At 32.1% G+C, this 22,654-nt stretch overlaps 1 protein-coding gene across 1 annotated transcript; it reads right to left on the reverse strand.

The window, feature by feature from the left end:
* Nucleotides 1-3,054: 3,054 nt before the first annotated feature.
* LOC143232680 (uncharacterized) lies at nt 3,055-22,612 on the reverse strand. Its single transcript, XM_076468401.1, has 2 exons — nt 21,841-22,612; nt 3,055-4,474 (listed from the first exon to the last, which is right to left on the reverse strand). The coding sequence occupies exons 1-2, from the start codon at nt 22,610-22,612 to the stop codon at nt 4,083-4,085; spliced, it is 1,164 nt and encodes a 387-aa protein (XP_076324516.1). The 3' UTR covers nt 3,055-4,082.
* Between the last annotated feature and the right edge of the window lie 42 nt (nt 22,613-22,654).

Consider the following 22,654-nt stretch of genomic DNA (forward strand, 5'->3'; position numbering starts at 1 on the left):
AGTATCAAAAATATGTCTGTGAAGTGATAGTGTGACCTAAGAGTGTTTAAATATTTTCAGGAACATAAGAATTCCAGAATTTAGGACAGTTGTATCAATACACAGATTTAACTAAAAGTTCGGTCGTATAGAAAGAGATCACGGCAGAGTATTTCTATCCTTTTAACTTTGCTGGAATTTTTACATTTTTTCTACAGATGTAATTAAGTTTTTTCTGTCTGTTACCATCAACTTTATTGAAAGCTTTAAGCATTTATTTCCTCCCAATCATCCAGTTATGGTATGCAAACTGGAAATAATAAATGAATTTCAAATTTCCTACGACTTTTCTTAAGGAAAATTAATTAATACTGAGACATAAATTAAGCACACATTCGCCACAGTACTTGGAAAATATTTGTATCTGTGTGTACATCCTGTGTTTGAGTGTATCATACAAGGTGCAGTTTTTTTTTGTTTCATTAATGTTTGACGTGACGTATATAATACGCCGTGTGTTTTGAACCGTTTTATTTGTCAACACATTGTGTATATATTTTGTTTGGTATGCTAAATCAAGAAGGTTTATTTCACATCGAATGTTATTTTAAATAACCTGAGATCTTTGCTTTCACACAATTTGTCACTCTTTTCTGTTCAAAGTGAAAACGAAATTTTAACTATCGTACGTGTGGAACGGTTCTGTGTGTGACTTACTGTTCCCGTTTACTTTTTCGTAACTGTTCTCATGCAGACTGATATCTGCTAGAGATTGTACTTAACCAGATAGGAGCCCTAAATGAAGAAAGAAAGACGTAACCTTAAAAGTCGAAAATAAAATCATGGTTTTACTTTAATAAAGCGAGTGTTCGAGTCTTCTATAGATTTATAGTTCATAAAGTGTGAAAGAGTTGTAGTCACTCTTGAAAGACACTAACGTGTATTATTAAGAAATACCTAATGGAAGACATTGATCATTTAATAAGCTTTGGTGCCAAAAAAACGTAATACTCTAGCGTTGTATTTCTACATATACACAGACTTAATACAAATCCAACGTAAGTTTTAAGTCAAAGTAAACATGTTAATTGTGTGCTTGTTCTAAGTAACTGAGCTGTGTACGTGAAATGAAAATTGAATTCTGAAAGCAATACAGTCTGTGTTCAAATGTAAGTTTATTTTAATGTTATAATAAGATACGAGATAAGTTTATATATGCATAAAATGTTTCAAGTAAAATGAAACAGTAGGATTTGCTTTTACATCAAAGGATCTATATCTGACAAGGTGTAACAACATTACTTTACTGCTTGTAGTTTACTGAATCGTCTTGAATTTCGCAAACAAACCTGGATGTGTATCGTATTTTGAAACTGTAAAATACTCGAAAATCATTTAGAATTATTTACACATACAAATTAGCTCAACGTAGCAACGCAATAAAATATGAAGAACATCTGTAGGTTATGTCAGTTACTACTAAGAACACCTGTAGGTTATGTCAGTTACTACTAACACTTTTATCGAGCCCACTTTTTACATTTTCTTTAAACGTTTAGATTTCAATAATGAATTAAGAATATTATCATGTGTCTAATTGTACGGAAAATGCTAAATAACTTGCTTAAAGTCAATATTAATATCTTATGTTCCACGTTGTTAGTGTAATAAGTCAATCGTACCCACCAATGTTTTAGCTCTTTACATATATTAGACAATAACATTTCAAAGTTAACATTCACGAACACATTTATACACTTTTTGCACTATTTATGGGAGTGGTTCGGGTCATAAGCATGAACATGACAGGCACTTTTTCCTGTCTTTATGATTCATTAAGATTATATGTTAGTGGCTCTCTCTGGTGGTAGATACGTGACCGCAATGCAAAACCTAAATAAAGTATTTAGGTTTAGTAAATCTATTTAAAAATGTTCGTGAGGATGTGGCTTTTCAAACTAGTAATATTCTATCTATTAATATCATTATCTAATAACATTCCATCTATTGATACTCTATTTAGTAATACTTTTCCGACCCTATAGTGAATAATTATAAGTCTCTGTTAAATCATGTCTCAAGTTTTAGACTTTTTAGTCTTATAGTGAAACACACTTAACATAAATTATAGAACTATAAATTCAAACAGTTTTTTTAATATTACTTTTATAAATGTTACTAGGTTTGTACCTCGAATGTGAGACCAGTCCCTCCTTTCTTGCTTCTTAATTGAATCTGGTTAAATTACTATTCGTTTAAGACTGTTTCTGTTTTTCTCAGTGCATGCAGTGATCGTTCTTTGACCTGCAGGATGAAATCAGGGAATAAACCGCGACAGTTAAAACATTACCCAAAGCTGGACAGTACTAATATAAAGATGTGTGGTAGCTAAATATATTAATAATAACTTTTTCTTACTTTTACTATTAATGTAAATGAACATTAAAACAAATAACTATATGTCATATGTATGAAAATTAAATTTCCCTTTGTTATTAATGTTTCTTGAAGCAAAACATTAATGTTAGAAAGTATGTTACTTATAAATGGGAAATATATTCGTCAAAAATTACTAAAAGTTTTTTTTAATGAATATTTTGTTCTGTTGAATAGTATATCCATATAAAAGCTACGCAACCAGATTATTTGCTTTGTTATTGTTTAGTAACAATGAAGACAAACGTAGATGTAGCATGATATCTGAAAAATACAAAAAAATGGTTAAATCGCTATTTCAAAAATTTCTTGGTCAACCTTAACCCGAAGATTCAAGCAAACGAAATCGTTTGTCCAAAAAGTTAATCAAAAAATTCCTTAATTGTGGTACAGTCATGTAATCATGTTTATATGTTTAATTATTATTTAAAGCAGAATATAAAGCACATCATCTGATACACGTTTTTTATCTCTGCATGTGTAAATAGTGCGTTAGCACGCACATCATCATGACATACTTAGTACACTTCTTTGTCAGGTTTACATTGAATTAAAATGTGAGCATGCATGACTCATATTACATTTACGCATATATATTCAATGATGATGAATTGATACATAGACTGAGTTTACAACATACTGATTTATTGAAATACATGTGCAAATGCATATAGAAGAAAGCACAGATGGTGAAATAAGTTACCTATGATGAAACAATATCTACAGTGACGACTTTATAACTAGATCCTTTTAAAAGTTCGAGGTTTTTGAAAATGACCAGGATGAAAATATAAAAATAATCACAATAGCACTGCACATGCAGTTTACGTCTATAAACAACTATTACCGTGAATTTCTCTAGTTATTTTAGACGTTCATGGAAAAAAAGCCTTTCAAAAATGTAAACGTTCTTTTGCTGAAGAGAAAGACTCTAATTTAAATATTTATGTTAGGTATGAGTGCGTAAGGAAGAACGAATGATAAATTAGAATAATTCTTAAAATTATTACTAATATTATATTCTTTGTAGATTCAAAATCAACGCATACCAAATGAAATTTTGTTTTATCATACAAAAACACGTACACACACATATACATACATATTCATATATAAATACATAATAAATTTAAATTTTTAGTAGAAATTTGTTTTTTCCCGCTTGGTCCACATAGTCCTAACAAGAGATCACTGTTTCGTCAAAACAATGTCCTCAAGCTTCGAAATTCTGTTTTTTAACAGCTCGTATTAAAATTAATTGCTCTAAATTTGTAAATTAATGAAATTTGCCAACATATTTTAAACCTGGCTATCATGTGCTTAAATCGCTTTTAGTACTGTTATTGTGATTAGGTTTAATTATATTTTTACGATAATGTGCTAACAGGTTCAGTAAATTTCGGTTAGCACTGTTACTGTTTATATTTAGGTTGCTACATTACAAAGACTGGCTGGCAAGTTCCACAATTCCTTAGTAGTATTGTTGCTATATCTATGTTTTGTTGTATTATTAGTACTCACTGGCATATTTCCCTAAGTCGTTGGTAATATTGTTGCTATGGAAATGTTGTTTATAAAATTATGGAACTCTTTAGTAGGTGCCACAATTCGCTGGTGGCTGTGTATACATTTTGTTGTTAGTATTACAGGTGTCCGCTTCGCTATCGCTAGCAGGTTTCCTTAGTTGCTGGTAGAACTGTTGCTGTGGAAACCCCTGACAGAGATATCCTAGTTACCGGTTTTCTATCGTGGCACGTGGAAGTTATTTCAGGGTTAACAGTTTCCGATGGAATGAGACCTTCTTTCATTCTTTTCTTCTGTTTCATTCGTCTGTTTTGAAACCAGATTTTTACTTGAGTTTCATTCAGTTGAAGAATGTTTGCAATTTCTATTCGACGCGCTCGGGTAAGGTACTTGTTGAAGTGAAACTCTTTCTCCAATTCCGTTAGCTGTTTGGTAGTAAAATTTGTTCTTCCTGGCCCATTAGTCGTTGGCTGTTCTCCACCAGGACCGCAACTGCCAGGTCCTAGCCTGTTGTATTGATGCACCGACTTGTGGCCTATTGTTAAAAATAACTTATGTGTGAATTCAATTTATATCCATAAAAATAATAAACATTAACAAAACTGATTTCAATTTATTTTATATTTTCAGTTGTTTTTTTTTTGTATAAAAATAAAATATATCTAAGATTTAGGTTATTTTAGAACAAACAACTTTCATGAACATATTACTCATTGATAAGTTTTTCAGAGTTTCACTTTTTATTCTTTACAATTTTGAATAAAAACAACACAGTTTAGATTATTTACAAATAAAAGTAATTTTACAAAGACAATTAAACTCACATCTAACACTATAGCGTCTACGAAAGGCGATATGGAATGTAACATGAAAAAAAAAAAAAGAAAGACAAAGAAATGACTGAAGTTATAAACATTTTTACTGACATTTTCTGATTTCACAATTTTTGGAATGCCATTTAACAATTTGGGTGCATCAACTTGCTATATTAAAAACTGTATTGACTTTCATAGTCGCGCTCGACATAGTTAAATAACTCCTACGCTAGCCCTAGTTTAAAAACTGTGGTCAATGCTGTAGTTTCAAAACTCAAATTTCAGGATGAGGAACCACCTTTTCAGAAAATGAAGTTCGGAAATTACCCATTCAAATCGCCACCACACATTATAGCTTAAGAACATTGTTGCAAGATACAGCTTACGAACTGTGTTACCAGACATAGTTTAAGAAAAATTGTTGCATGTCACAGTTTAAGAACTGTGTTGATTGCCAAAGTTGTTGTACTCGCCATAGTTTAAGAACATTGTTCCTTGTCACAATTTAGGAACTGTATTGATTGTCACAGTTTAAAACTGTATTTATTGTCGTAGCTTAAGAGCTGTGTTGTTTGATACAGTCTAAGAAAATTGTTGTATGTCACAGTTAAAAACTGTTTATTCCCATCATTCGGGAACAGTGTTGCTTGACACAGTTTAAGGAAATGTTGCTTGTTACTGCTTAACAAATGTGTTGTGTGGTTAATTTACGAAATTTCGTTGCTTGTCATAGTTTAATCGCTGTATTGCTTTTTCCATAATTTAAGAACCATGTATTTGTCATAATTTGAGAACTTTGTTGAATATATTTTTCACTTTTAAGACAAAATAGTTCTGATTATATTCACAGCTGTGTACATTAATTCATTCAAAATTTCATTTATTTAAACTTACGCAATTATAAACCTTTCATTCGTGTAATTAGTCTTTAACTTCATATCAGCATATAATCCAGTTAGCTTAACAAATCATTTTAATTACAAAAATACATTTCATCCAGCTTGTCTAATGTTTAGAAAAGCTGATGCCAGAAGAAAAACAACAATAACAGCAATAGAGAAAATCAAAATATAACATACATTTCAAAAACATGTCCTATATAAGCCTTCCATTTCCATTACTCTTACCGTGTTTATTCTCCCAGATACACCTGTAGCGACGCTGAATGTATGTGTTGTTAACAGAAAACGCTGTTTGATGAAACTCTACAGATAATTAGACTGATATAACCGAATGCTTAATATACGATTCGATAAAACATTTATTTTGTCAACTACCAAATTGTTAAACTGGAACCAAGACAATTTTATATTATGAGTGGTTCAGAAGGAAGATTAATTGACTGGTATATTAAAATCCCATTACTGACTGTACGTATGCCATCAAAAGCACGTGACAAGTCTGTAAACATTCAGACTGCTGTAACCCTGACAAGTTAGATCGATAAGACGGGCAATTAATGAGCACATATGCATGCTTATGTTTGTGTGTGACATTAAATATCTTAAAAATATAGAACGCAAAAAATAACTTTGATCTATTATAATCGAGCAAATAAAGATAAGCGACAGTGAGTGTATATAACCATTATGTTTGTGCGAAAATGAGTTAGAAAATAAATATAATATATACGTGTATTATACTGAGTCGTAACCATTTTATTTATTAAGAAATTTTATCGTCACCATTCAGAAATATTAATACTGTCCCTCCCATCGACAAACTTAAGGGCTTATAACGCTTAAATTCGAATTCGATTCCTAAGGTTTGAACATTACAGAAGTTCACTGTGCAGGTTTTCGCTTAATATCAGCAACAAAAAAAAAAAAAAATAACAGACGTAGAAGTTGAGTAGATTATTTTGTTTATTTGTTTTTGAATTTCGCGCAAAGCTACATGAGGGCCTAATTTAGCAGGGTAACTCTAGAGGAAAGGCAGCTAGTCATCACCACCCACCGCCAACCCTTGGGCTACTCTCTTACGAATCAATAGAAGGATTGACCTTCACATTATAACGCGCCCAAATCTGAAAGGACGAGCATCTTTGTGCGACGAGGATTTGAGCCTGCGATCCTCAGATTACGAGTCAAGAGCCCCAACAACCTGGCCATGCCTAGTTATTATAAAACGATTTTCAAGCCTCTCTATGTCGTTACAACCCATATTATATCATTTGGTCGTGCTTTGTCTGACGACCGATCGTCTTTACAATAGTTCCACGATGGTGTTTACATTGGAAAAAGTTCCATTGTAATGGTGTCATGTCCAAAATATATCATTTCTCCTTATTGGCTTTACGCATTCAATCAAGTGTACGAGGAAAGCGATTTCCCAGCGACTGTTTCCACACTACGCACACACAAGAATACATAGACGACTTGACCCGTATGTCATCGTACGGAATACCATGAATATTTATTTCATTCTCCATCTGTTTAATGTATACAACGGTAGAACGGATATGCTATGGAATCAACCTATACACAAGACTCATGCTACTGGCTTTTGGTTTCATGGATTTCATGGTTTCATCTATTATAACATGCTGTACTTTGCCTACCATAGCAAGTGTGTATGTTTTTGGTATTTCAAGTTGATCCATATTATTTTCTCAGTGCCGTTAAGTATAAGAAATATTCAAATCTTGGAAATCCTAAATCCCCAACAGAACACGTCTTTTGTGATATTTACGTATGAATATTTTGCCCTGAAAATGCCTGTTACATACTCTTCCCAAAAGCCATCAGTTTTTGGTTGCATTACTACTATCTACGAAACGTCCAGACAATGTTGAAATATAGTTTTGATACATTCTGTTTCATCAGGACTTTATGTCGGCTGTAGTTATTATGTTTGCTGATTTTCATATTCGAAATTGCTTTGATATAATCTACTCAACCCTCTATAATAACCACATGTAATAGTAGACTGTGCTTCTGAACAGTCAAGTTTCTTCAAGCATATGCCATTTTATGCTGAAAACTATTCTCTATTAATTGATAGGTGACAAATTTAATTTATATGTTTTATTAAAACATTAACATATACTGAAAAGTCTTTCACCTAAAATTTTATTTTAGGCACATTTCATTATCATAATACGAAACTTGCTTTGAATTTTAAGTTGGAATAAAGTTTATTGGTCTTTTTTCAAGAAACGTTATCGAAAGGAAAAAGCAACGTAGAGACTCTGTTTGTTTTTATTCAGATACGTCGTAACACTTGAAAATGTACGAGCTATAAGTGAGAACCACTTCATTACCTGAGAACGATGTTATACAGAGTTTTACTTAACATTGTAAAACCAAAAAGGAACCACTAATCTTTCTAGCTATTAACGTTATATATAATGCATTTAAAAATATAAAGTTTATAGTTTAAGTTACTATATCAAAAAATATTACTCAAAGCATTTTTTTATTTTCTCTTTTTCTCTCTTCTTGAGTGTCATGAGATACCCACTACTTTACATATTTAATTTGACGTAAAACCTTTTGATGTGCAGTTGTAGTAACTTTGTGACATATTAGTTTGAATTAATATTCTTACTATTTTCACCTCCATATTAATACATTACGACCCACGACATGATTGCTACATCTTCATAGGGTGTAGCTAACACTATAGAATGACAAGAGTGTCTTCTTTCATAGACGTAAATTTTTTCTTGAAAAATAATTAAGTGATTAATATGAAAGTCCAGTTTCTATTTTTAACATTTTTCTCAGGAGTTAAGGGGTGTCTTTACATACACTACAGTTTGTAGAATATTAAATCTTCAATTTGAAAGAGGGTAGTTTTGGACGTATCTTTTCAACAGCGAGTCACAAGCGCATATTAAGCTAGTGGTCGAGAATCTAACTTCATACGAAATGTGTAGTTCAGAACTAAACAATTGGATTACATCTTTTGAAGGCCCGGCATGGCCTAGCGCGTAAGGCGTGCGACTCGTAATCCGAGGGTCGCGGGTTCGCGCCCGCGTCGCGCTAAACATGCTCGCCCTCCCAGCCGTGGGGGTGTATAATGTGACGGTCAATCCCACTATTCGTTGGTAAAAGAGTAGCCCAAGAGTTGGCGGTGGGTGGTGATGACTAGCTGCCTTCCCTCTAGTCTTACACTGCTAAATTAGTGACGGCTAGCACAGATAGCCCTCGAGTAGCTTTGTGCGAAATTCCAAAACAAACAAAACATCTTTTGAAAATTCCTCACAAAATTAACTTTCAAAAATTATTTATGGCTTATTAAAAATCATCGATAACCTAGTAAAATCAGTGAATAAGCTCATATTACATGTGATAAGTTTTAGTTTGCAGAAAATCATTAGCACTCGTACAGTATCGTTAAATATAAAACAATAAAAGGTTCATCATACAATAAACTACCTGTGAAAGGAAAAACTTTAAACCAAAACTATCAGCAATGGAACTGGAGATAATTAACATTTTAAGTAGTAAAATACTGAACTGATTAATAAAATGTGAAATAACCGAATTTTACTCATAGCGAAATATTAATAATGTTAAAGTATGAAATATATTACATTGTTTATATAGACTTCAATTAGAGGTACGAGAAACTTATACAACTTTCAAGATTAAACTTACATAATTAAAAAATATATAATAAAGCACCACGAAGAATGTAAAACTCATGAAACAGTTTAATAAAAATTGAATTGTTGACATTTGAAGTAACTATTCAAAAGTTGAAACTAATGTTATAGAAAATGAACATATATCCTAATTACTCATGTAGAGTATAGATAATATTAAATATGGTCATTAGACAGTAGTAAGACATATCTAAAGGCTAACATAAATGTTATAGATACATAGTAATGTGCTACTTAATATATAAAAATGTCAAACTTATTTTGAGGAAATAAGGTTAATTACACGAACGTAAAATGTATCTTTATAACAAAGTATTTGTATTTTAACACTTCGTACCTCAAAATAGTATTTCTTATATCATACATTTGTATGGAATACACCAATTAAACAACCCATGATAAGACTGGGATATATTTTAGTGTTTACATTTTGTATATTTGTTATTTAAGTGATTATTTAATGTATGTACGTATGAAGTCTATATGGGTTTTAACAAAATTACATTACGTTTTTTATGTTTTTTCACTTACTTTAGTTTCAACTAAATTTCTTCTTATTTTATAATGATGAAAGTTCATTTTTGACTTGATTTTAGATATGTAAATATGTTGGTGTGTCTATAGAAGGCCTGGCATGGCCAAGCGCGTAAGGCGTGCGACTCGTAATCCGAGGGTCGTGGGTTCGCGCCCGAGTCGCGCTAAACATGCTCGCCCTCCCAGCCGTGGGGGCGTATAATGTGACGGTCAATCCCACTATTCGTTGGTAAAAGAGAAGCCCATGAGTTGGCGGTGGGTGGTGATGACTAGCTGCCTTCCCTCTAGTCTTACACTGCTAAATTAGGGACGGCTAGCACAGATAGCCCTCGAGTAGCTTTGTGCGAAATTCCAAAAAACAAACAAACGTGTCTATAGAAATATATATCCATCAAAGAGTGAAATAACATTTTTCACATTTATTATTTCACATTCAATTATTTCTTAATAGATTTAAAATACTAATTACACATTAATAAATAATAAACAAGCAAGGGAAAAAAAGCTAAAATTCAAATGATATTAAGTATTCAATGTGGAGAGTATTGTCATTTCAAAATAGGAAAACACATTTCTCCTGAATACTCGACAGATTTTTGATGGCGAATAAAAACTATTAAAAAAAAAGAAAGTTCAACCAATCAACCATAACTACATGCGAAATACACTTAAAGTTTGAAATGTATTATGTGTAGAGTTTATCAATGATATTCATGATTGAGCTAGTGAAATAGAAGACATGTCGAATTACTTCAATACGACAATACATGGTATTACTTTGTCTGATAATCTATAAAAATACTTTCTGACAACGTGGCTTGAGTGAACCTTTTAATAATTTAAGTGTCAAATTTCCGACGTAAAGTTAATATAGAAAAGCTAGTATCGGCATTTCTAGTCTTACTTGTTGCATGAAATAACCGAACAATCTGGTTTCATATCTTAGGGGGCTGTCATAAATCTATTTCGATGCCAGATTTTAAAATGTGAAATTAAAATAATAACTAATATTTAATAATGAGCACGGTAAGAAATTATTTTGGGCATCAAGCGAAACATAAATATAAATTTTCGAAACTTATTCTCACACCTAGTTTATAGTCTTAACGTTTTAAGTTAGTATAACACAACACTATTCTTTTGTTATAAGATTAAATACAACATATATTACCATATATATATTGAATTTACATGTTAATGTAAAAACAGACATTAACAATTATGACTGGGACGAGACACACAAGTCATTTCTTGAATGTTTTGTCTGTAGCAGATTGACATGTACGTCAAACAGCTTCAAATCAGGAATTTGCATATATTTATTATGTATGTGTAACGCTCTTAAAATAAAGACAGATATAATACAAAATTACTTTGTATTTAAATGCATTTCTATATAAATTTTAATTAATTCTTAAATGTTAAAAATTAACGAAAATTAATTAAATTTCTTTCAAAATTTCTCATTGGGTTGTCTCCTTTCCATTAGCCCCTCGCTGGTGCAGCGGTATGTCTACGGACTTACAACGCTAAAATCAGGGGTTCGTTTCCCCTCGGTGGGCTCAGCAGATAGCCCGATGTGGCTTTGCTATAAGAAAAAAACACACACACAATTTTAAAGGCCTGGCATGGCCAAGCGCGTAAGGCGTGCGACTCGTAATTCGCGGGTTCGCGCCCGCGTCGCGCTAAACATGCTCGCCCTCCCAGCCGTGGGGGTGTATAATGTGACGGTCAATCCCACTATTCGTTGGTAAAAGAGTAGCCCAAGAGTTGGAGGTGGGTGGTGATGACTAGCTGCCTTCCCTCTAGTCTTACACTGCTAAATTAGGGACGGCTAGACAGATAGCCCTCGAGTAGCTTTGTGCGAAATTCCAAAACAAACAAACAGATCCTTTCCATTACTTTTTGTAATACATTTGTTAAACGTTGAATTTCAAACTGTGCTTTTTGTTTAATTTATTTAAATATGCAATAAATATATTGACATAAAGAAAGTGTTTCTGATTTAATTTTATCCGTGTCAGCTTAACTTACCTCAGAGCGTGTGTTAACTTGTCTCGTACTTGGGGGTAGTTACAAAGCGAGCATTCTTCTTTCTTTTTTTCATTTCGGAGAAAATCAGCAATTACGTTATGTTGTTTGGCTTAACTATGCAATAAACGAAGGTGTCTAGTATATATTGGTACCGAAATTTCTTAGCTTGAAATTCACATTTCAATTTTATTTAAAAATTTAAAAAAGCGAATCAACCAATTTCCTGTTTTCCCTGGTATGCGAAGAATGTCTCACCTAAATATTTTTTATACAGTCTACATTTTTAGTTACTTTTTTATTATTTTTTGAAGACTCATTGAAAGTTTGTTTCAAAGTGAGAACTTAATTATGTCAGGAAAATTACTTCAGAAGAGTGTTTGTTTCCAACTGAGAATCTAATTAAGTTGGTAATTTGATAATTATAGTTTGTGTTTTTCAAGATCAGAAATTACACAATGTTGCAAAACATTCGGCACTTTGTTGCATGCGATCGGTATCTCATTAAAAAGAAATGGCTCTATTTCAATAAAACAATTGTCAAACATATTTTTCAGTCGAATACAATATACTAAAAAAATTTAAAATGATTAGAAAATACAAAAGACATACTTATACAAAAAAAATTTGTCTGAACACAAAACAAAAAACATGACGATTCAGTTCACGTAAAGAAAACTCAGAGGAATTGCCCACAACTGAAACATCGAATTGAATATTTATAAAAATTATCGAAATTCTGGTGGTCGACTTCATTTGACTACCGCATTCAAGTCTTATGGGAATAATTTTGCAAAAAACATGTATTTATGGATAGGAATGCAACATCAAAAGTTAGCTTGTTTTCAAGCGAGAGTCAATAATCATGGAGGTGACACATTGTCCTGGATCTGTTTTTCCTTGCCTGTGCAGGTCTTGTTGTATCCTTCCGTTATCAGACATCTAACATTCGTTCGCTTTATTTTCATAAATACTTAAGACTGGCTATTAATATATATATATATTTTAGCTTTAGACTAATATTTTAATGACATGTCAAGCAAACTTTATTTTAAAAATCAACGCATTTATATAATTATTGGATAAGGCTTAACTGAAAACTATAAATTTCTAATAAGTTTTATAGGATTCTTCGTGATTTATTGAATTTCTGAAACTCTCATGTTAGTTCTTAAACAGCTTGAACATTTGTTGTCATTATCTCCGAGTTAAGCTTTGACTTACTATTCTTAACGTGAAAAAAGAAGCTGGGATATTTTTGGCAAATACCTCTTGTTTGATTCATTTCGAGATATAAACGTAAAACGAAAATAACAAAAGACACAATAAATCAAATGTACACTGCCTGGTCAGGGCATACTTATTTCCATGTTTATTAGAGTTTGTTGAAAGTTCTTATAGTTTTAAACGGTTTCGGTTAATGTGACACAACTTTTTGAACTGTTTTTAGCAAAACAACTTGAAAATAAACGATCGAGATAATTGAAGTGATAAAGATGATGATGGGAGTAACAGCGCACCATGTATACCTGGAGGTCGTAAGTTATACGTATTTAAACTGGGTGCACACGCCTTTTCAAAGTTGAAGGTGCACGCAGCTATAGAACCACAATACTCTCGGAAACACTTGAGGCTAGAAAGGAAGAAAAGAGACCAGACTGTCTTGCTATGGGTCTTGGTTGACCGACCAGTCAAAGGCCTAGAGGAGGGACAAATACGTTGTTGAGTCTCAGCAAAAGGAACAAAATACGCCTATTGTTGGGTGGTGTAATAAGCTTTGTTAATACTAAAAACATTTCATGGTCTTACAACCTTCTTGTAATTTGTACATTAAATAATTACAAAACAACAACAACAACAACAATATAATATGAATTATATTATATTGTTTCGTTAGTTTGATCACTAGTTAGGTCACCTAACATTGTTTTAACAAAGTTTAATAAAAGAAAAATAAGATGCAATATTTCAGTATCCTGCTTTAATGGAGGTACTTCGTGACTACATTGAAATAATGAAAAAAATGGTGTAATCCTCTTACTGTAAATACGAAAAAACCAAAATATTTGCTTCCGTAAAATCTCAGTTTCAGGTGTATAGTTTTCCATAGCTAATTATTCAGTTGTGTTGACAACGTGGTGCACGATTTAAGACTAAATGGTTATTGCATAAAGTAATACTTACTTCATGTGAAAATTAGATATGAAAAACAAAACAAAACACACACACAGTTGGCATATTTACCAGTGCAAACGAAAGGGATTTTTAGATGTTTCGCGTTATGTGGCTGCTTGATTATAGTATATTGGATACTACTAAATGCACGTCAATATTTAAAGACAAATATCTACCTTCATAACTATTTTATTCACCTACAAAATGCAGTATTGTTTTAATGTTTATAGAAGAAGGCAGTGAGAAAAAAAGTTCAAATTTTAAGATGGTTTTTAAATGTTATTACAAAGTTTTGTGTTATTACAAAGTTCCAACAGGTTCTGCAAGTGTTTTAGTGTGTGATTGGTTAGGTTTGTTTTGAATTTCGCGCAAAGCTACACAAGGGCTATATGTATTAGCTGTCCCTAATTTAGCAGTGTAAGACTAGAGGGAAGGCAGCTAACCATCACCACCCACCGCCAACACTTGGACTAGTCTTTTATCAAAGAACAGTGGGATTGACCGTTACATTACAATTCTCCCACGGCTGAAAGGGTGAGTATGTTTGAAGTGACCGGGATTCGAACTCGCGACCCTTGGATTTCGAGTCGAGTGCCTTAACCACCTGCCCATGCTGGGCCGTTAACGTATGATAATCCAATAATTGCTGTCAGATGTTTTAATACACATTATGGTTGATTAGTTTGCCATAGTTGCAGCTTTCCACATTAAATCTCTTGTGTGGCAAGCTCCTCCAATAAGGAACGTTGCTGTTGTTTAATAATCGAATGGTGATACATATAATAAATGGACCAATTCTTGGTGTTCCTGTTGCAAATAATTATTAAATGAATTTTTATTTGTTGCTGTGTTAGTTATCTTCACTAGTAAGAATATTACAAATAGAATACTTAGAAAAGTGAATAATGTGGGAAGACAGATTAAATACAAATATTATATTTTTGATATAAAATCTACATTAGAATAAACATCTTCCAATACGTTGTAGCTTAGCGGTGGATTAAGGTAGCTTAAAAATAGCAGTATTGTTTGTGTTCGAACATTTGATTTTTGTTTTTTTACATGTTTTCGTTGTTTTAGAAGAAAAAAATAGAGGATGTGTTTTTATGATATATATGGATTTATCATTATTACTATGTGCCCTATTCTCGAAATAAAAATATCCATAAAACATATAATAATAAACACGGAGAGAGAAACCCCGCACGGTCAGGTGATTAGGGCACTCGACTCGGAGGGTCGCGAATTCGAATTCAAGTCCCACCAAACATGCTCACATTTTCGGCTGTGAGGACGTTATAATGTAACGATCAATCCCACTATTCATTGGTAAAAGAGAAACTCAAGAGGTGGCGGTGAGCGGTGGTGACTAACTTTCTTTCCTATAGTCTTATACTGCTAAATTAGGAACAGCTAGCACAGATAGCCCTCGTGTAGCATCGCTCGAAATTCAAACCAAAGACGGAGAGACAGCTTTTGTTATAAAATCCGACCGAAGTCACTGCTTATACTTTTTATTTAATTGTTGGCAACTTAGGAAAAGGCAAACATTCTAGTTTAAAATGTATATCTTTGCTTTCTAATTATTATTATTATTTTTAGTTAAAGAGTAATACAACATTATATTCATGATTCGAAAAGGAAGGACAATGGTTTGAAACTTTTGTCTGGTCTGTTACAAGTTTTTAACGATAGTTAAAATGTTTATTGTACAAGATAGTGCTGTCATAACAATTAACGTGACAATAAATTAGGCTTCTTGAAAAGCTTTTAGAATGAAAATAAATAATTAATTAAATAATAAAAAATTATAAGTAGTACTAAAAACATTTTCACACAAAGCGTAAATGCGAACACAATTGTTTATAAGTTTGATTATTAGTGTTAAAGTCTAAACGAATAAATTTTATCTAATGTACACAAACAAATATTTTTTCGCGTATATGTATGTGATTAGCTTTTGTGTATATATATATATATACACAAAAGCTAATTACAGTAATATGTTTACAGAACAATTAGTAATTCGTTAGGAACTCGCGTCTGTTTCACGATGATAAGTAGAAATATACAATAATATTAGATTTAATAATATAAAGTACAATAATTTGGATCTTCTGTGGGTCGGCCTCTAGTGTTAAGTCGAAACTCTGAAGAGACTGTATGTTTCCCGGTAGATATGAAACAAAAGATATACCACTGAAGGAAGTTACATCTGCTAATATGCTCTGAAGAACAGTAACCATAACTAATGTAATTATTACAAGTCAAATTTTAGATCACTTTAACAATTATTTTAGTAGTAGAAATCGACACAACGTTATCTTGGTCTATGTAAAAAAACCTATTTTCATACACATACACACATATATATACTGCACAATTTTAGCATACATAAAAAGCGGTTTTGTTCGGTCGAGAATAATTCAGTTTGATTTGAAAGAAACACGCATGGAAATATATTTGACATAACCTAGCTATATAAATAATGATTTAATTGGAAAATATTTCACGAGATAAGTTCGTCAAGGTTTCTAATTAAATGTTACTAAGCTTGATCAGCAAACATCCAGTAAGAACATTTGTGGTCGACCAGAAGTATTAATTAAGCTAACTTAAGTGTTGGTTGTTTATAATTCTATATGGAAATGTCTTCATGAGCTAGTGAAACTCTGAATTATCCATTTGTTCAATTACATCTCTTGTAACAATATCTAGAAACTAACTTGTATAAAAGTTGATTTTTACCAAGTTATATTCATAGCAAACGCCATAGTTAACAGTATTAATATTGCCAACTTCATTAATATGATTACCAGTATTAACACTGTTAACAAACTTTACAAACAAATCATTGAAAGTGGTAGTATATTAATGGTATCATCTTTCAAAAAATTAGAAATATTGTTAACCGTATTCATATTACAAAAGGAATTAACACTGCTGAAAGAAAAAATACTGCAAATATACCTGCTTCTCTCTATATATAAACTAAGAAAACTTGCTTGATAAAGTCAATTTCAACAGTGACACAATGAATTAACAAACAAAAAATAGATTGCACCACACTATACGTTTCGAAAAAAAAAAATTAACACTTACGTCACCATACTGTACAGAATACTTCACTATATGAGATTCTCCTGTTAAAAAGTCCTTCGAATAAATATATGTTTGTGTTGTGAGTCATGCAAATACAGTAAGAGTTGTTATTTTGATTAAAAATGCCTTTCTTCTTGACATGCTTGAATATTAAGAAATGTATACACAACTATGAAAGTGGGGGATAATTATTGGTTTTATACCTAAAGGAGCTAAGAAAGTTGAACTGTATTGAGAAATTCGTATTGAAACTTTGATTAATTCTAAACCTTGGTATAAAAGCTATACAATAAGCTAAGTTTATCTGGTTATTATAAAATAAATAATATAAAACATCTCAAGTCTGCTAATTCCGCCACAGTCTATCCTATCTTTTTATTGAGTGACAATCCTGATCTAGTTTATTTATGAGTGTTTACACACTATATGCACGATCAGTGTACTCTATATTTGTGTTACATATACAAACAGTACACTGTTTCAAGAATAGTCGAGTTTTATCGCAACTGTTTCATATGGCTCTTGGAAAGAATTTCCAGTAAAAAGTCTTCTCTTATCAAATTTTACTGAGATGGGTATCTGTTCAAAAGTTCCAAATATATGTCGTTGTGAATACTAAGGGGACATGCAGAAAGATATGTGTGTGGTGTTGCTACCTATAGGTGTTTATATAACACCCATATATATGAGTTTAAATATGAAATATTTCTTCATATTTTGTAATTGTAAGTGGTAGAAATCCAGCCATGCGATTAGATAACCGGCCAGTTGGTGTACTACGGGCCTTGACATTCACTAAAGTGGATCTTAAAACTCATTAGAATGATCTGTTACTGTGTAAGAAAATATCTTGATTTCCTGCTTTACTGTAGTTTGTAAACCGAGTTGGTCACATCAAGATTATTATTGCTCTTACTAACTCAGATGTTATTTTATTTTGGAAACTTAACTGAAGAGAGACTAAATGTTCAGATTAAGCAGGACCTAAAAAGTTCATAAGGTTTAACTATGAATTTTTTCCTCGAAACAGTTTTATAAGAGCTATTAATTATTCTATTGATTTAAGGACTTTAAAGAAACGTGTATAGACCAAAAAGTATGAGCTTACGTAAATACACACGACATTATAAACACAGGCCTAATTAGACTTATTGTTTACATCTTTAGTAATGGTTAATTCTGTTTACAATGGAGCAGCGAGTTTGGGAAACATTTTGGTCAACTCTAATTGTTCTCGAATAAAAAAACATTTGTACAAATAAGAACAAAACATTATCGTATTTGTGGCTAAGTGTTCATGTTTTAAAAGCTCTTTATAATACGAAAAATCCGATTTAGCACAAATGTTTTTCTGTCATGGTACAAAATATTAATTATCGTAATGCTGCATCGTTTTTTTTAAGACTAGTAATTCATGATGCAAACACAATCCCAACAAATTTAAATACTTGTAAATTGGTTTTCTGAAATTAGTATTATTACAATGACTATCGTTTTATAAGAATATAGATTATCAGCTGTCGTATCAATCTGGGTATCCACTTATAGAAAACAATGCTTCAGCAGGTTTAAATGGGAATTATTGCATCTGCGCATGAAGTGATTATCATTCTACAATTTAGCCATTTTATATAATTAATTATATCAAAATTGAGAGCAGTTAAAAATACAAATAGCCAAAAGGCTGTTTTATGATTAGTTTAATTAGTTATGACGTCACACTATGTATTATTCAGCAATATTTCTAATCGTTTTTGTATTATTTTTAAAACCATAAACATACAGTAATTTATTTTACAAATTTATGTGGTACGTTAAGATTACAGGCAGCTTTGAGACTTGACGTAAAATAACTTTCGTTCATGTTCAGTTTTACAGAAAACAGAACTAAGCAATTAGATACTGATTATGCGTATATGTTAAAAAAAAAGATGTGTGAAAAACACCAGACACTAGGAATATACCCTACACACTAGACATACGTGAAACTTTCATTAGTTTCCAGAAATTAATAAACTGATGCGTGCAATTCACATATGTTCATTCGATTCGAACAATTAAACGCTGGGCACACGTGTACACTTGAAACAAGATTCGTGAGAAACAAATAACTAGACATTGAGAATATATTCACCTGGATCACTAGAGAATTAACACATTTAATCGAATTAAAGTAAATTAAAGAGCACTCATAAGTTAAGTTCAGTGAATTTTTTCCCAATTATATTTCTCTCATATACATATACATGGATTCATAAGTACATGCTTGTTTTTGTTTACGTGTGATTTACTACTTAACGTACAAATGACACCCCTAATTTTTTACTGTAATAGAACCCACAAACCACAATGTACTACGCTATTAATATATAAGAGAGTACATAACTAAATTCAGTAATAATAAATTCTAAAGTACGTTCATTTTTACTTGATTCTTCGCTAAAAAAATATTTTACTTTAATACTTTATCAACTATGCCTTGCTACAAAGTAGGAGTGCAGTCTTTGTATAGCGTACATGTTGTTTTGCTGTTTTTTATGTGCTCATCTTAAACTGATTGTAAGATTATTAAATAATTAGAAAATAATGGAGGCATATGTATCGTTTTTAAACTGTATTGGAATAGAAATTTATATTTTATTGAAAAGTTATGTTTAAAGTGAGAACATCGATACACATCCTAAGTAATTGAAAACGAAAAAAAAATGTCGATTATATAATTACTGAAATACCCATAATAAATAGCATATAAAGCTATGGATTATGGAAGCGTAGTAGGCAAACGTAACAATAAAACAAATAGCCCATTCATTACATTTATTAAGTTATAACAATTTAGATTTTATATTTATATACATACAAGTTAGTGTTACTTATTTTTTCTTTTGTAGCTCTGTACAAAATCAATTGTAATTAAGTTTTATAATATGTAAGGTTAATGTATTATAAGCTACTTCTTTCATTATGAAATATTATAAAACGCGTCATAGTAAATAATATTAAAAATATGAATACTTCGCACTACATTTTTGTTTTGATTTGTGGAATTCCTCGACAATGCAGAGGAATGAGGCAACTGCTTGGAAGAAAATTAGCTTCAGTACGAACTATTTCTTTTATACTAAAATTGATAGAAAAAATAGAGAAATAGGTTCTTTATTTCTGTTACTTCTAAACTAAAAGACACGCTCTTAACTGTATTGTTGGAATGTTTTATTTTAGTGGTAATTTTAATAATTAACTTGTAGGCAAAATATCATAAGTAAGGAGAAACTATAGGGGCTTCATTGTCAGGAATTATAATATTGGGTGACTGACTTTCTATTCAGTGTGAATAGTCATAAGGATTACCATTTTTCAACATTCAATGTGTTGTTAGAACAGGTTGAATTACTTCTCATTCATGGAATATATGGTTATAAGATATGGAATTATCATAATTAAATAATAAGTGTGTGTAATTATAGGAGTCTGGATAACACTGGTTTAACTTTCAGGATGTATGGTTGTAAAAGCTTCAACTAATGCCATTGAATTATTATGGCTAATTTGTCGTTAAGTATGGTGTATTGTGATCCAAATACCACACCCGGATTCAGTACGTGTAGTTATAAGAGACTGAACTGTCCTTCCTCAAGTGTCGAAGTGTATAATATTTTTGGTTATAAAGATGTCTCGTTTGTGAGAATGCAAGCGGTTAAGCTTTAATTTAATGTATGTGCTGCTCATTGATTAATTAAAATATCTTTATTGTTAAGCTTTACGTTGCTTAATGATTGAATTACAAAATTTCAGTTTTTATGGTAGATGGTATTATTGTGTCTCAGTTGTCTAACTGTATGGTGCAGGATGACATTCTTCAATAGTCAGTGTGTGTTGATTGGTTAAGACACTTAAATTTTTAAGGAAATGTTATTTTGGACGAATAATTAAAAATACAGTTAGTGTCATTGTATGTATATTTTTGAGTGATGGCGCAAAATACTCTAATTTTTAATGCTTAGATTGATGTTGAGTGATTGAGTAAATGGTTCAGTTATTAAAGATTGAATAATTTGGTAAAGCATAGATGGCATAGGTCTTTAGAAGACGAAGGCCCTAAAACATACCAATACACGTAGTCAGAGGTAATTAATTCATAGGTTCTTCTAAGAGAAACACACTTAGAAAAAATAAAACACAACAACTTTACTACAAATTATTTGAGCAAAATATCGTTTAATTGTACGTGTACGAGATATTAGTCACACTTTTAACTTTCGAATTTGATAATAAATTAATAATAATAATTTAACACACAAAAGCAAAAATACTCCATAAAATAAGTATTCTACGTGTTGACGAACGCATGTAAAAATGTGGGTTTAATATATACACAGACGTTGTGTCATAGCATTACTTTGGCGCCACATAGATCACCCTCAGGACTTCTCGTGTCCCCTTTTCTTTCCTTCTTTTTACTTTTTTTTTATTTTTGACGTGCGAGTGTAACCTAACCTACATCACATGTAACACATCTTGTTCTTTATTTTCAATGATTTTCAGTTGGAACTTGTATAATAAAAAGGGATAACATTAACTCTTCATATTTTAATTGTACTTTATTATACGTTAACTAAAAAAAAAACTTACCACTTTTTGAAACATTTCTCTTAAATTGCATCCACTTATATTTGGGAGCGGGTATAGAGTGCTGAACAATCGAAGTTTTGGTGGTGATAACAGCTTCTGAAATACCGCTGTCACTTTGACAGGTGTCCCGATGATTGTCGTCATAGCCCTGCGGGTAGCCGGATCCATTCCTCCGCGGGAGACCCATTGGAGCCATGCATGGATGGGAGCTCACGGGACTTCCGATGCCGAGACCATCGAGCTCGGCACGCCGACCATCTGTACTCTCCAGAACTAAGGTTTGGTGATGGTGGGTCGTACCACGAGAACTTTTTGTTTCTGGTCCGTACTCCATTGCCCTGAGAGTGAAATGTTCGGCAAGCTGAGTTCTGTTTCCCCGATCGGTGTCTGTTGATGTGGCGGCATATTCTGCTCTAGTGATGGTCTGATTTCCACTATTGGACACCTGAGAGTGTCTTAACCGACTCGGGTGGACATAGTTCACGTTGTTTTCTAGGTTTGTGTATGTCATTCCACTGGATGTGTCATTTGCGAGATGCACTGACAACTGACTACTTCCTTCTCGATTAAGCAAGGAAGACCGATGGTCAATTCCAGGAAAAGATGTGACCAGACCGTTCCCTACGTAGTGGTTATTTGGTAGAGAGAGATGTCCTGAGGACTGTCCATAGAAAACATGAGAAGCTGTTAATTCAGGTCCATAGAAGGGCGGGTCGTATGCTCCGGTCTGGTTGTTGTGACAGGCACTAGAATGCAAAACATTAGAATTCATATCTCCTTCAAGTGTCTCTTCAGACAAAAAACCTCTGAAAAT

Source organism: Tachypleus tridentatus, chromosome 11 (assembly GCF_004210375.1).
Source record: "Tachypleus tridentatus isolate NWPU-2018 chromosome 11, ASM421037v1, whole genome shotgun sequence".
In the NCBI taxonomy this organism is placed as follows: Eukaryota; Metazoa; Arthropoda; class Merostomata; order Xiphosura; family Limulidae; genus Tachypleus; species Tachypleus tridentatus.